Raw genomic sequence first — 16,206 nt, forward strand, 5'->3', positions numbered from 1 at the left:
TGGAATTTCCTACGTTTCAGTTTGTGCCCATTGCCTGTTACTCCTTCATTGGGCACCACTGAGAAGAGCCCGGCTCCTTCTTCTTCACTGCTTCCCATCAGATATTTATACACACAGTTAAGACAGTTCATGTCTTTTTACATGTTGGATATCAGCCGTGAGCTCATCTCTGTTACTGACTGCTAATTTTAGCAACTGTTCACATCACCAGAATTATTATTGCTAGAAAGTTATTTCACGGCAGTGGTTACTAAAAACTGTGGCAGTAGAGTGATGTTTTATAGGTCATTTCTATTGGGTTTTTTCCCCCTTTAAAATTCTCAGTCATACGGCTTTTTTTTTTTTCCCCCATTTTTAATGCCAAATGCATGAGAGGAAATAAAATTATTAGTCGAGAGTGAAAGCCTGAAGTTTGCCTCTTACATTTACTGCAAAACATATTCATCTCTTAAATTTCATTTGCTTCAGAGATACTGAAAATGAGGGATTTCAGAAATGTATTAATTATGAAATCTTACTCTATGGAAAAAAAAATAAATCTATTTAGCTAAAAATTCACTTTAGGGATAAATTACTCTTCTACTAGGTGAAACCAATTAACTTTTACAATGGCAGAAAACCCACAAAAATGGTGGTTCGATCTCCAAACCAGCTCTTCTGGGGACTCCCAAGCTATGCAGGTGACACTACCAGTCAGGCAGGTGTGATGAGGAAGATGCAGGAAAGGTACCTGGGAGATACCCAAGAGGGAGCTTCCTGAGCATACTCAGATAATCAAGAAAAACTCAGCCCTTTCCTCCAATGCAAATCTGCTTCATGTCACTGCAATTTTGATCTCCTTATGCCATCTAAGACAAAGTTCATCAACTGAATTTGGATTTAACAACACACTAAACCTCATGTTGGGAGAAGCAAGAGCCTCAGTCCCATACAGAAATCATATGGAAGTATGAGTGGTCAGTACCTGTCTGCACACCTGCCCTACTGGTATAGTATGCGGCTGTGATGTATGGGACACTGAAATTATTAAGAAGCCCATTTTGAAGCCTTATGAAGCAGAATTTTGAAATAAAGATGCATTAATAATAATAATGGATTTCAGTCATCTCTAATCAGCGTAGGATGCAGAGACTTACATTATGAACAAATTAATTTTGTATGTGTCACTACATAAACATATGTAACTTGCTAAACCTTACTAAACTAAAAATACTACTTTTACCACATTGCTTCAGTGATAAGCCTGCCAATAGTGCTCACTATTATTTAAGTGGAAGTGCCCTTCACGGTTTGTAAATATATCCATCCATGAAGAACAATCTAGGGTAGCCAGCTTTCAGGGCAAGAGCTGCTTTCTGTTTTGTCCTTACAGTATGTTTATCCTTAGTTAAAAACTAAACAAAGAACGAAACCTGGCCTTGGAGGTAGAACTACAAAGTGCTAATCAATGCTACTGAATGAAGACATTATCTTATTAATGAAGATGTTTCTGGAGCAGCTTTTGGAAGAAAATCACGTGGGCACCCACAGACATTAGAAATAAGCGGCCGGTACCTGCAAAAACTGAAACTGTGCGGCTGTTCATAGACAAGAAACAGGAGCAGTTATGAATAACACGAATGACACCTCAAGGTCACTTCAGAGTACTTAAATGCCAAACATCTTCAAAGTACCCCTACACACAACCAGAACTTTGTGTGTAGTTTTAACCCTGCTTAGTTTCATAGCAGCTGAGATACTGAATACCAGAGTAGGTAACCAGGTATCTCCAGGAAAAGGAAGCATGGAGCCAGCTCCATTGGCACTAGACGCCACCTTGAAATATATTTTCCAGTCAGTCAAGCATTCCATTAGCAAATTCGCATCTAAAGTCTTTGGCAAGGCAGGAACATTGTACTCTCTTGCCCTGGGTAATTACACAGGCAAAGTGAATTTGACAGCCATTTTGATACCTGGTAATATGCTTCAATGCACACTAACTGTTTTGTTTTTAAAACTGAGCAAGGCCAGCACATATGTTTGAGAGTGGATATCTGCCTATGCTGGGCACTATTTCATGAAAATCAGGTTTCTGTCACAGACCTAAGGCAAATATTACAATTTACAGGAAAGAAATGAGGACATCAATACATTGTGCGTTATCGGAGACGTACAGCCTTTATAACACGGTGGCTTTCACTATGATCTCTGGGTTTTCTATGTCCTTTTTGCTTTGGACCATTCTCAGTTCCAGCTGGGCTGAGTTTGGTTTGTTTCCTTCTCCAGCTTGTGCTAAAAAGATGACATCAGAATGTCATTAAAAACAGCGGTATAAAAAGAAACAAGTTACATTGTTCTGTTACCCCACTATTTTTTCTACCCTTCTACCTTCCTCCTCTTCCCAGTTTCCCTTACTACCCTCTGCTAAAGGCTTCCAAGGTGGAAGATCCAGGTCAGCACTGTGATTTCTTATCACCTCTGTTAGGCACCACTCTCCAGGAAAGAAACACGGCTCTGCTGTTAATTAGAAAGCGACACAGACGTGTTCCAAGAACCCACAGATCCCATCCAGATCTCCTTAGGAATTGAAAGACATGAGAACTCCACGGGAAGAGAAGCTGAAAAAAAAATTGCTCCTCACGTGGCCAACACAGCAAACAGAGAGTTTATTATTAGTTGATAAACCCCTCTCAATACCAAAAACATGCACTCAAAGGGCAAGTGAGCAAGCTACACTTAGAAGAGAAGCTCTCTTGCACACCAAACTCAGCATTTCCTCAAGTTCTTCCGCCACTGATTTGCAAAGCAGACGAGCGCACTCAGCATGACTGTAGTCCCACTACAAGCTGAACAGTGACATCTTCAGTTGCATGTTGTCAAAAACAGGCTTGGAGAACACAGTAAGGAACATGCACTGACAAGACTACCAAGCTCTCATTCTGTAAATTCTCCAGCTGCTTCTGCACTGAGGGCTGCCTTTAGTCAGGAAACCCAGAAAGCTCTTTGAATGCTCCTTCTGTCGCAAATCCTGACAGAGCAAGGGAACAAGGTTTGAATGAATTACCTTTTGCACTCTTAATGGTCCTTTGCAGAACGTGTTGCATGGCTGACACAGTCTTTTCACATGCCACCTGCATTAACATAGTATATTCGGGTTTTAGTAAAATTTCAGCGGCCTAGTTTAATGCTATTATTTCAAAAACACTGCTATTGAGGCAAACACGACTGACAAGATGAAAACAGGCCAACAACTCTATGTAATGTACAGTTTGGGGAAAAAAAAATTTAGACTCTCATAATTCCCCTCAAACAGGTGTTAGAAACCACACACCCATATCGAGGACTCTATGTGCTTAAGGGAAAGAAACAGAGAAGTTGATCTGATAAATTATTTTTAAAGCTTATTATGAAGGAAGGGTAAACAAAATATGATTTCAAACATGCATGCAGTGTCTCTCGCTCTAGAGAGATGAACATCTTATTTTGCAAAATTACAAAATCCATGTCACTGAAATGTGACCATCCAAAGTTCTACAAGCTAAAATGTTCTGGCAAAAGGGAATTTCTGCTTTTTTTCCCTCTGACGTGAGGAAAAAAAGCCAAACCAGAAAAGACTCTTTAAATAATGTCACAGATTAGAAGTAATAATAATAAAAAAGAAACATAGTCTAAATTTGCAGAGACACAAATAACTTCTCCCACACCTTCAAATTGTTTGGATGCTTATGCGTCCATGCCAAAAGCATAGCAGCGAACAAGTCTCCTGTTCCAACAAAGACAGCATCCACTTTAGGAGACTCCACTCGAATTCTCTGTGTCATCTTCGTACCATCAGCATTAGCTAAAATGCAGACAGACAGTTAAGAAACAGACCCAGCAATTAATACAATAGCATTTACTATAATTTAAAAGTGATCACTAGATCTGAATTTCTTTGCTGTTTGGAGTGTAAAGATGCTAAGGCGTATCGTAAACTTTGTAACAGCTCTTTTAAAAGGTGAAACCTTTCAAAAAACTTTGCCAAGTTGGGATAGCATTTACAACTTAACATACTGTATATACTTCAATTAAGAGGGAGCAGGTAGCTAGCACCTTCATTTTCATGAAGGACTGAGAGCCACCTATTATCATTTAGACAGCAGCAGCAGCTTGCTCAGGAAACTGCATATTTATGGAGACTGCTGAATCCTAGATAGGGCACCCCAGACAATCATCTAGAGTATCTCTGGGTTGTCCGGAGGCACAAGAGCAGCTGTAGATATCAGCAGAGAATATCTGATTCATGTGCCATATTGTAATCACCATTAGAATGACAAGATTTATTCCAGGCCTGGCATGTAACTGAGTGCTAAGACCAACTGACTGATTCTTAGTGGAATCTGTTTGAAATTATCAAGACTTCTTCAGTCTCTCAGCAGGCCAGAATGTGATGCCCACATTTAGATCCCTTAGATGAACAAGAAAACAAGATCATATACCACCCCACATAACTATGTCCTTCTCAGGTAAAAAACATCCTGCAACACTCCAGACAATGAATATTGGTGATGGTATAGAAGCGGATATAAAGAAGCAGCAGAAGGACATTTTACAACTTACTGGAGAGGAACAATCTGCTAACACAACAACACAACTTTTTATAAAAGCATTCAAAACATTGAAAGTTCCTGTTTTATACCACTACTACTTGTCAGGGCCACTACTAGGGGCTTTAACAGCTCTGATCAACCTCACCTAGGACATCCTCCACCCATGCACCCTGTGCCCACTTGCCCAGGAGCTGCACAGAAGCTCAGGCCCAGGTGCAAGCATCCTTGCCTGAGCTATGTTGTAGGTGTACCTGTGTACAGCCCTGCTGTCCTGACTTAACCGATGAGATTTTCCAGATTAATCTTGGACCTGGCTTATCTCACCTTTCTCCGATGATCACTGGACTGTCAATGGGACCTGTCCACCACCACCACTCCTGTTCTGCTCACCTTATTCAGATACTGTGGGCCTGCGCTTCATTGGCAAGGGCAGTGCTCTGCCAGTGCTATGATCACGCTCAGCTCCCAGCTTGTCTTCCCTCATGGAGAAGCCCCATTCTTACCCCTCTCTGATATTACTACAGGAGAAGTTCACCTAGGGATCTAAGCTCCTTCCATGCACTACAGATGGGTCTGATGGAACTACTTCTTTAAAAAGTTACTGAAAGCACAGAACAGGTTAAAAGTAAGCACAGTTTAATGAAGGAGTTCATGACTTACTTTTTCTGTGGCTTCCCAGAGCAATTAGGTAGTCGTTTCCTAGAGGTGCCTGTAGATCTGAGCTTGTGATCACCACAGTCTCTGGTCCCATGGCATGGAGCATATCCATTACCTTTCCATGTGCAAAAAGGCAGGAATCAATGAGTGCAATGTGTGTTGATTAAACCTTGCATCATATATAGTACTGAGGATTTTTGAGAAGCACCTTGTTTTGCTATATTTTGTAAAGAGAAAAAACAGTTTCTACTGAAGAATTCATTTGAATTAGGGGAATTAATTTGAAATAGGGGAATCAAAACATCCATATTTAAACGTACACGCTTGTTAAAATATACAAGCATCTCTGTATTATTTTTGGATGCTTCTCTGAAAAGAATACTGTTTCAGCTGTGATCAGAATTTTTGTCTGCATCATGTTTTTAGAACATATTATCAAAAGAATAAGAGAACAAAAATACAGACATGTGCACCTGAGCTAGCATCTTGAAACACTTGCTAGAAAGCCAATACCTCCTGGTCATGAAGTCTTATTTAGCTACTACTTTAAGAGTTACCAAAAACGAAGAGTGAAAGAGCTAAATCAGAGGCACAAGTGTGTGTCTCAATCTTTTTTTCTCGTTCTGTTTCGAACCCCAAATTACACCTGCAAATTATGTACCTTTGCAGGTGTATTTCCACTTTGTGCATTCCTCACTTAAACTCATTAATACTCTACTTCTGATATCACAATTGCTTGCTACAGAAGTGATTTTGATTTCACAGAAGAAATAATGACTTCAGTAAGTTTCGCATAAAACACAGAGGAAATATTAATTCTCCCAGAAGAGTTTAACTAAAAATCCTCTCAGGCTAGCTGTGACTCATGAGCAGCTGAACGATAAGGATTTATTTCTGGTATTTTTTAATTCTCTATTGCTTTTCTTTCTGGTCTAAGCCTCCAGGTTTCTTCAACTCTCAGACCTCTTTGCATAGACATCGGCTGGGTTTTAAAAAAAGCAGTAAATCCACCAGCACACACTGACATAATCAACCTATGAAATAACATTAAACTCAATTTCATTTCTCAGTCACAATTCACCAAGAACCCAATCACCAGTATTTCTAGTTGTAGAACTTAGCCCCTTCTGCATTAATATTACGTCATATTTAATTTTCTGTTAGAAGACTATACTGTCATCACTAGTCTTGCTAAAGGAATCAATGAAAGCATGTCACCGTGGAAATTGATGCCAGAATTCTTCCTACATTCGAAGGGGACAAATTCCAGCATGGATTATTACTCAGGAGGATAGACCTATATATGACATGCAGCTGGGGAGACAGATTAAAATATAATATCCTGCAAGCAACTAATTTAAAAATTTTTCCATTCCTAAGTATGATTCCATCTCTTTAGAAGAGATTTTTTAAAAATCCATCACAAATAAGAGCTATCACATGAATCAGAGAGTCAGAAAACTAACTTATAAAATTGTTCAGCACATGCAACTCGTGTTTGCAGCTGAAATAAAACTATGCTCAGCTCATAGTGTTGTTCTCAAGACTGTGGTTCTGCTAGCGAGGATGAGAATAGAAGAACTGAGTTGTAGTTAGCAGCTAGTGGAATGAAGCACAGTTCATCACTGTTGCCCAACACAGCGAGGTAATGTAAGACTGGGATGGGGGGGAATTAAAAAAGCCGAGATCTTTGGAGCTGTTTCCTGCTGTGAAGAGATGGTAATCAACCCATGTTGCATGACGTTGCTGGAAAAAAAACAACAAACATTTGGGCTAACAGACTCCAGCTACTCTCCAGGGTGCCATTGCAACTGCCCTTTGTTTAAAGATTTTGTGTTCCTTTGAAGTTCAAAACCAAACTGGAGGAAATAACGTCAGTGCATTATGAAAGCACCTGACTAGTCAATGAAACAAAGATCTCAGCCCTTCTCAAGACACCAATAAAACCATATTCCTATTTTGTCCTTCATCACCGAGCCCTGTGGCTTTTTTGCTTCAGTTTGTGCAAAAGGGTAAATCTTTACACCTCAATGCAGTATATTTGCGGACCATCTATCATCTCTGTATGGCAATGACAGCAGCTATCAATGCTGTGGGTTTGTCTGTCTTACACCAGGACGCACCCGAAGGCCATCACTCCCAATCTGGCTTCTTATCTTTGCAATCTATCCTTTTGCAACGCAGGTTTCATACTCTTTAAGTCAATTTAAGGAAGAGAAACAGAGCACCAGCAAACACTGTCAGGAAGAGATTCAGAATGTACTGAATCAGTCCTTGCAAGAGTTTGCTAGCAAGCTCTCTTTCTTGCAAACCGTCTGTATGGAAGAATGAGAAACGGCTGCCCTAACACCCAGCATTGCTGTTGCACGACCCACCAGTGCGCAGCAGATGGAGCAACTCATGCAGGTTTCTAATGCCCAGGGTCAGATGGGGGTCTCACCCCAACCACCGCATTTCCACCCCAACCACTGCATTTCCACCGCGCTGACAGCGCGTGGTTACTTGCCGTGTGTGCTAATGCTACCTTTCCTACACTGCAGGAAAACAAGCTCACAGAAATCTACTCATTACCACTGCAACGCCTTTATCCGTAGTTCTGAGAAGTTTGTTCAGAAGTCTGACACTAGAACAGAAAGCGTTTTGCGCCTGGAGTGCACAAGCTTTCACGATAAATGTAGAGAAAGGATAGAGGCCAAATTGACTTCAAGGTTAAAGACAAATGGCAAACTGCAGCATTGCAGGCAGGAATACGGAAAGAGATCTTACACATCCCATCCCTTACCTACTTACCTCTAAAGCTTCTTCTTCTGTGTGAATTTTCCTGCCCGTCAGTAACCTGAGAATGAAACAGAAATATTAAAAGGACACAAGTTCTCCAGGCAATGACTGCTTTGCTTACTCTTTGAAAGGAGGAAAGCTTGGACCGCACCACACAGGGCTAAACAGTTTGTAGCTACATGGTCTGCTATTAAAAGTTATGTGCACAGATACACAGTGCTTCTGAAGCGGACCCCCACCAGTCCTAACCTGCCTCCTGTAGAGATCCATGTACCATAAAATTCCCTCACAAGTGTCTTCTCTCCATCTCCCATGTAGCTGCTTTCTCCTCTCGGGGGACAGCCTGTCATGTATCACAACAGATCATCTCCTGACCAAAGAGTCACAGCTATGCAGACAGGATGGGCAGGAAGCATTTAAATTCTTAACTCCTATGAGATGTTGCCATGGTGGTATTTCTGAATCTAATTCGGGGGGTTTAAGTCAAACTATTTCAGTTTTGATATTCTGACATATAATAAAAATTTTCCTAGGAATGGGTAAGGATGGGGAAGGGAAGCGAGATATTTATTTCAACCTGCCCTAGATACAGGCCTCTGGAGATAACAAGAAGTGATCATGAAAATGAGAGACCAGAGAAAACAAGGGAAATCTTCTCCTCACATAACTCACAGATTTTTATTTTTTTTTATTGATTTCGATATGGAACAGTTGGAGGTTTGCTGAAAAGCACCACTTGAAAGTAACAGCTAAAACCCAAAACCCAACACATACATACATACGGCACTATATTGACACAAATAAAAGAACGTGTATCAGTCTCCCCTAAGTTTAACCCCAAGTTTATTTGGTTATAAAAGGAAATAAGTACTTACTCAGCTTCAAACTGGTTAGGAGTAATTATATCAGCAACAGGTACAACTTTGTCCCTGTAGACTGGGAGGAGGTCCTTGGGCACATACTAGGGAAGAAGAAACAGTACCGAATATTGTCAGTAGCATGGGAGATGTGAGACTGCAAATCTCCTTCCCTCAACTACCAGTCACGCTGTCACGGCATAACCTGACAGCTCCGGGTGTACCGTCAGGCAGCAGTAACTGAAGTGGCAGTGCACCCTCCAGCTGGTGACAGTACAACCAACAGCCCTTCTTTCACTGGAGGCGATGGGAAGCACCGCTAAGCAGACACAGCCAAACCAGCAGCTTTAAAAGGAAGTGGTGCCTGGATGAAGAACTTTCGGGTTCCCTCTCACCAAGGTGACACAGCAGCATGAGGAAATACAGTGTCCCAACATAGGAAACCCCTTCTTATGTCCAGTTGTATCAGCCATGGGTACAACCCCACCACAGTGCTGACCACTAGGTGCTAACCAGAACACCCATCATATGGATACTGAGCTCACTCATTCAGCCATGGTGAAGCGATGATGTCACAGGGACTCTGCCTTTAGACGGAAATACAAGACTAGGTCACATCTAAACCAAGGCATTTTAAATAATGACTTTATTACTTCTTATGGCAGGAATGAGTTGGTGGGTTTCGTGTTAAATATTCTGCTCTTCGTCTACCTTACCTTCCACCCAAAAGGCATAGGTAGGCCCATGGTTATGACTTCTCCCAAGAGCTAAAGCTTTGCAAGGTGACACTACAGCTGCTAGATCTCTGCCTTGTTAGAAAAGTCCAAGGACAATAAATATTGCAACAGATATAAAATGAAAAAATAGAACACAATAGCATTGGCAAATTTATTACCAAGTGCTACTTCATATGATGTTTTATGAGCAGGTAAACTGTAAAAAGGTACAAGGACAGAGAGGAATTCATAGTGCATGACTAGCTAAGGCAGAAGAAAACATAAAATATCATTATTGCTGATGTCTCCCCACATTGCATTTTTACTGAAATTATTTGCTAGTTTTGATCAAAAAGGAATGTGTCTTTGTCAGCATGCAGTCTGGTACTGGCACACAGAACCTTTCTGTCACCGATCACAGCCCAATGCCCAACAGCTGTGTGGTCTCACATGAAATATGTCATCTTCATTTAGGTTCATGTGGTATGTCAATTCACACCATCACTGACAATGCCAGCCAGGCTACCAGCCAAAACAGAGCTCTTGACAGAATACGAGGGAACTCCAGTGAGACAAGGAGGGGGAGGCAGGGGGGTATTTTCCTGCGAAGAGGGTCTGCATTCCACCTGTTGTCTCAGCAGAGAGTTAGAAATAATCCCAGGGCTATGCAGCCATCATTCTTCCCAGATACTAAACTCATTCAAATACAGGAACTTAAAGTACAAACTTACTTAATGCTGGGATCCAAAGCCACATTTAGGTAAACTAACTTAGTTTTGGTGTTTAAAAATTAATAAATCTTTATACATCTTTATATAGCAAATATTCACTATACAGGGAATCCAAACAAATAAGTACTAACCATAGAGCCTTCTCCATTCCATTTGTCACCCATCACTGGATCGCATACTGTAACAGAATAAATCTAGCTTTAGAAATGGGGTACAGTTAGAGAGAGCCTGGCAGGAGGGAAAAGTTTTAGCAGTGGCTATGTAACAGCACTGAGCACCTGATAGCTTATATACTCTCACAGTTCTTGCACTTAACCTGAAATTTATAACTGGTGGCTGCCAATTCTGAAAGAGTAGGCCATGTGTCTTAACTGTCAGAGGGTTGTAGTCACCCTCTCCTACCTGCTTGCATGCTGTCATGTCTGAAGGTGATGAGGATGAGAGAGTTTCACTGATGGGAGTAAAGGGGCTTTCGTTATGGAAAACGCAGAGAGTTCTCCCCTTCACTCCCCAATCCAAAACTCTGGAGTAGTAGTACGGTGGGGAAGAAACATGGGAGAAGCTAATAGCTGTGAAAAGAGTCCTATTTTTACTTTAGTGTAAAAAGATACATGCCAAACGTACACACCACAATGCTGTGTGTACACATTAAAAAAATTATGTGTATTATAATGAAACAAGAAGAAAATCCATACCAAAGTACATAAACTCATACTTGGTGTAACAATATTAACACGTGTTTGGCGCAGGTTCTGAATGATCAGCAGCATGAACATATTCTAAGTGCCCTCAGTTTTAAAGTCAGGACGGAAACACCCTAGCCTTGTACTTTAAAAAGGAACATTGCTCATTGTATTAAAAGAGCTTTTAGCAAGATAAAAAAGAAATATAAATACAAAGGTATCAAATCAATGTCCAATCAGTATTTGAGGAAGTTTCTATGAGTAAAAAGAGGGTAAACTGTTTTACATTTTAAAAGTATTTTCCTTACATTATAATCTATTTATTAAACACAAAGGAACTTATAAGCCTAGCTGTGTTCTCATGATCTGACCACATCCTTCCTGTTCTATACGGCTAGATGTTTCTTTCTGCTCATACTCCAACAGTTTTTGGCTTTCACTTACCAGTACAATGCTCTGGAGAATCTGACAATGCAACAGTGTTAATAAAGGCTAGAAGACAACAAAACCTGTGCTCACGAAGATCTCTGCTACGTTTTTCTAAATGAGAACTGTGCTTTGTTAATTTTACGTCAGATATCACACTGCGCAGTATCACACCTTGCAAATCCTGCAACCATTCTAGATGTTTCCTGACCACACAGTTTACTGAACCTGAAGATGAAAGGCTCAAACTGTCATTCATAGCTTTTTATCCCACTAAATCCCCACTGACTTTGCCTTGTCACTCTAAACGTTTTACTCAATTCAAGCCTACACTAGTTATGTTCAAAAGTCCTGAAACACTGAGAGTCAGGAAGAAAAGAGAAGACTCTTTTCTCATGGGTTTAAGCCTGACATGGCACGTTAATGACAGCACTTGCTAGAGTCTGTTGCTTTTTGAGTGCTCCTAAGTAATCTTAGCAGAGGGCACCAGAGTTAAAAAAAGCCTTGGAGTTTAAGCTAAATTATGAAGCTTATAAAGCACAGTAAGACACTTCTGGGATGTAACAAGAAATGATGGCAGGGCAACACAGGAGAGTCTATCCTGCTTTTGACTGACTTGGAAATCAAGGAGAGGTTTCAGCTATCACCACTTACAGCCTATGCCTCTGAACTACAAACAGCAGCAGCCAGCTGGGATTTTACAAGCCTTTCTTTGATACAGACGATCAGTCCTCAAGGCACACTCTCCTTTGGACAGCATAATGCAAGAAACATACTGAATGGAATAAAAGATAAAAACTCAACTTCCTCAACACTTAAGCAATGCTGAAATGAAACTTCACTGAAGCCTCAGCTGGTCCCAGCCAGATCAGGGCACAAGATGGTTGTGAAACGCTGGCTAACATCACAACAGCATTTTCATCCTAAACCGTGAAAATGATAAGCACATATAGTGATGAAGCAGAAAGGATTATAATACACATCCTTACCATATACTAGGTTAGAATTCTGTTGCTTCAACTCCTGGACAATATCCACCACCATTGCAAGAAATGATGTGTCTCTTGTATACCCTTTTGGAAAAAAAAAAAAAAAGACGACACTTTTGAAGTCTATTTTCATGAACACCTCTTTTTTTTTTATTTTGGACAGGAATGCTGCATACTTCTCATTCTTTGGAACAATGCATTTTTAGAACAAAGGCTTTTTAGTATTTTAGTTGGGAATAATAGGTGGTAGACAAATTCAGACAGTGCTTGCACAACTACACAGATAACCTTAAAAAAAATAAATCCATTTACTAAGTACGTTATACATGAAGGGCTCATACAACTTCAAAATGCTTGAAAATATATACCAAAAGGTCAGGCTGAAAGGAAAAAAACATTCCTTTTCTTCAAAAGAGCAGTCCAAATCAGTACTATTTATCATGTAGGAAGTCAGAAACATTTTAAAATCCATACACTTATCTTGTACTCTGGTTTGAAACAGGGTTTTATTATTATTAATGTTGGTGCTGATACAGTCCAATACATTAATGCAATGGAGAATTAATCTTGAATATTTTAGAGCAATGGCCAACACACCAATAAAATTTCTATTTTAGGCTTAGCAGTGAAATAAGCTGGAAATAAGTTTTATTATATCTCAAGGCCCTAATGACAATGCTAGCACCACAATACTCTTATTAAATAATTTATTTTATAGATGTTTCTTTCTTTATATACTTAGGTATTAACTTCATTTACAACATTTATTAATTAATAATTTGATTTTCATTTATTTTAGTTCATTTAACAGTATTATTTTTAGCAGTGTAGCTTCTTCAAAACTTCAAAACTTCAGCTTGGAAATGTCCACTCTACTGAAATATTTAAAAATACATTTTGGATTTTTGTTTTGTTTTGTTTCTTCCAAGATTTTTGGCCAAATGCTTTCTCTATGTTTATGAAATGCTGATAATCAGTCAAAAGAGCCAAGTAAAGACTTTTGTTTAAAGTGACCTGTGATGGTAGACTGGCTGAAAAAAAAAATAAAAAAATATAGAGTACAATTAACATTACTGACAGAGGTATTTCAAAAAAATTACACTTAATTGGAATTTATCTCTTGCCTTGAGTGCTTTACTGTAAATGAAACAAATATATGAAGATCTACAAGTAACTAACAGTCACAAAAGTTAGCAAAGTGTTATTTTGTATAATCAGCCTAAAGATAACCATTTCTATTTCAGCCAAGGTATCTACAGTCATCAGACATACAATTACAGTCAAATCCCACCTGCTGAGAAATTAATTTGTTTTCAGTGTTTGAATAATCATATCCAGGTTGTTGGAGGTACAAAGCACAGTTGTGCACTACAGTGAATGGCTGATCCTGTTTGAAGAGAAAAATCGGTCTTTTGGCCCTGAATGAAAAAAACTGAATATTAAGTTCAGCCACAGCAGAACTGAACACTAAAACACTGAGAGTGTTATTAGACCTTAAGAAATTAGTGGCATTTCTACCCGTGCCTTCTTTTCGTCCATACTGAAAATGGCTACACCAAACGGGATTTTTAAACAAACATGAACACACTGACCCATCTACCCACAAATCCTATTTCAAAAGGCATATTAATAAATATTACTTTTTTCCTCCAAAATCTCCTTTTGCTGAAGATTTCTATTTTTCCTTCTACCATTTTTAATCTCTTACATCCATTTTGCCAGTACAAGACAGTGATAGGAAAGGAGTTGGGGTCTCTTCCAAGAGTTTTAAAGTAAAATAAAGAAGGAACATTTCAGCTAAAAGAATACTCAAGCATTATTTACAAATTTTGCATACTAACATCTCCTGAAAACTCCTACAATACAGTGTGCTTTGACTGGAAATGTCCTCCCTGTGAGTTCTTTCAAGGAAAGAAAGGGTGTTTGTCTATTTCTCAATCACAAAGAACCCCTTTATGCTGAAATTAATTTCTTAACCCTTAGTTCAGTCTATTTTCTATTTAGTCTCCTTTACTTTGGAGACATTCCCTGAAAAAGAACTGAAAATGCATCTTCAGACATGCCATACCCTTCAAGGCAGGACTGCTTTGGGGTTACAATCCACACACTTAAAAGTCTCCAGTTTTCCCTTTGTATAAAGCACTTTCCTACACGTGGAAGCCATGAAATCAATCAAATCTGGCAATATATTTCTGTTTACTTTTTAAAAGTGACTGTTCACAGCTATAAAAAATTGATACTGTAATCTAAACCAGATGCATAGCTCTTACTGAGGTGAAACCCTATCAGTAATCTACATTTGAGAAGCAGGAATTGGATGAGAAGCAGTTTTTAGTAAAAATTGCATATAGAATCTCTCCTTTCTATAAAAAAGCATTCCACAAGAAGTTCTCTTTGCCTATGTTTACAAACAGTTTGCACCTAGTGGCAAAGGAAAACACTGCACAGTCATTATGTCCTGCAGAACTGTATCCACTCAGAGACGTACGTAGTAACAAGAGCAACAAAAAAAAAAAAAAAAAGCAAGAGATATGACAGAATGAAAATCCAACTCCAACTCTGTTATACTTTGCTCTGTATCCAAAGCGCTACCCCTTAAAGATCAAGTAGAAAAAAACAAGGACAGACAACTGTGTATAAAATCATGCTCTAGTACCACAGAATGCCAGTACTGCAAATTTAGGAGAAAGGGTTAAACTCATGTCTTCATAATAAATTTAAAAATAATATTCTGACATTCCTCATCCTTTTTTCAGTAGAGGCACTCCCAAAACTTTTAATTTAATTAAGCCTGTTCATGACTGGCCTGTACAAGTCTGTAAACTATACAAGGGGATCAATTTACTCGCACAATTACAACCTTCAGGCTGAAGAACACTGGCTCTTTCAAACTACACAGTATGAGCAGTTGAGACTATAATATACAGATGAAATTGCAGGAGGAATCAAAGGAGGGAAAATACAATTGCTTGATTTGGAATAAGCAGGAATACGGTTTATAGTTCTTCATTTTTGTTTACATCTCATGGGAACTCCAAGGAGCAAGTTCTTCTTACCTGTGAGTACATAATCATACCGGTTGACCTTGTTCAGCTTAAGTCCTTCATACAGTTCATGAAGTTCATCTGAATTTAACACCTGACCCTTCCAGTGGGCATAACCTGCAAAGTAAACACCAGATAGTTTTTCAAGAGCTAAATTTTCTATTTAGAATCACACCGATTATACACTTGGAGGGACTGTATCAGATATTCACACCAGAAAGCATTTCTACCTCCTCTTCTGTAAAACACTGTTGCTGAATGAAGGCTGCTGCCAGCAGAGCAGTTAACGTGCTCAACTTCTTCTTAGCACCTCTCTTTCCCAAAGGAACTAGAGTGACTACACTGGAGTTTGAGACTGTTGGTTTATCGGCAGATTGAGCAGAGCACACACAAGCTCCTGCAAGTTTTCCCATGGAGCCTATACAGCTATACCTCTCCTGCGTGGAAGGCAACAAATGCATATTTTAGACTTCACTGGAGGAGGGTGTCAGTATAATCTATTTGTGTTATTTTATACTATAAAAAGACTGACAGCTAGATGATGACAAGCTTAAACAGGAGTTGTGGATCTGTCTGGACACAGGCGTGCAGCACTGCTGTACCCATCAGATAACGGCGTTCACTGGGACCTGGGTGTAACAAATCGAGTGAGCACAGCAGAACATTGTCACGGATGCTCTTTAAGCATACAAAGTCATCTGACAGATTTTCTTCCAAAAATAGCACAGTTTTATGCTCAGGTTCCTGGAGGAGGCCA

At 39.5% G+C, this 16,206-nt stretch overlaps 1 protein-coding gene across 1 annotated transcript; it reads right to left on the reverse strand.

The window, feature by feature from the left end:
* Positions 1–1,934: 1,934 nt before the first annotated feature.
* Positions 1,935–15,566, reverse strand: PDXK (pyridoxal (pyridoxine, vitamin B6) kinase; the record flags this gene model as incomplete). Its single annotated transcript, XM_009705745.1, has 9 exons — positions 1,935–2,271; positions 3,044–3,110; positions 3,684–3,820; positions 5,229–5,340; positions 8,016–8,061; positions 8,879–8,964; positions 10,439–10,485; positions 12,406–12,489; positions 15,462–15,566. Coding segments are annotated over 9 exons (797 nt in total), but the record flags the coding sequence as incomplete, so codon positions are not given.
* Between the last annotated feature and the right edge of the window lie 640 nt (positions 15,567–16,206).

Source organism: Cariama cristata, unplaced genomic scaffold (genome assembly GCF_000690535.1).
Source record: "Cariama cristata isolate BGI_N322 unplaced genomic scaffold, ASM69053v1 scaffold18248, whole genome shotgun sequence".
Classification (NCBI taxonomy): Eukaryota; Metazoa; Chordata; class Aves; order Cariamiformes; family Cariamidae; genus Cariama; species Cariama cristata.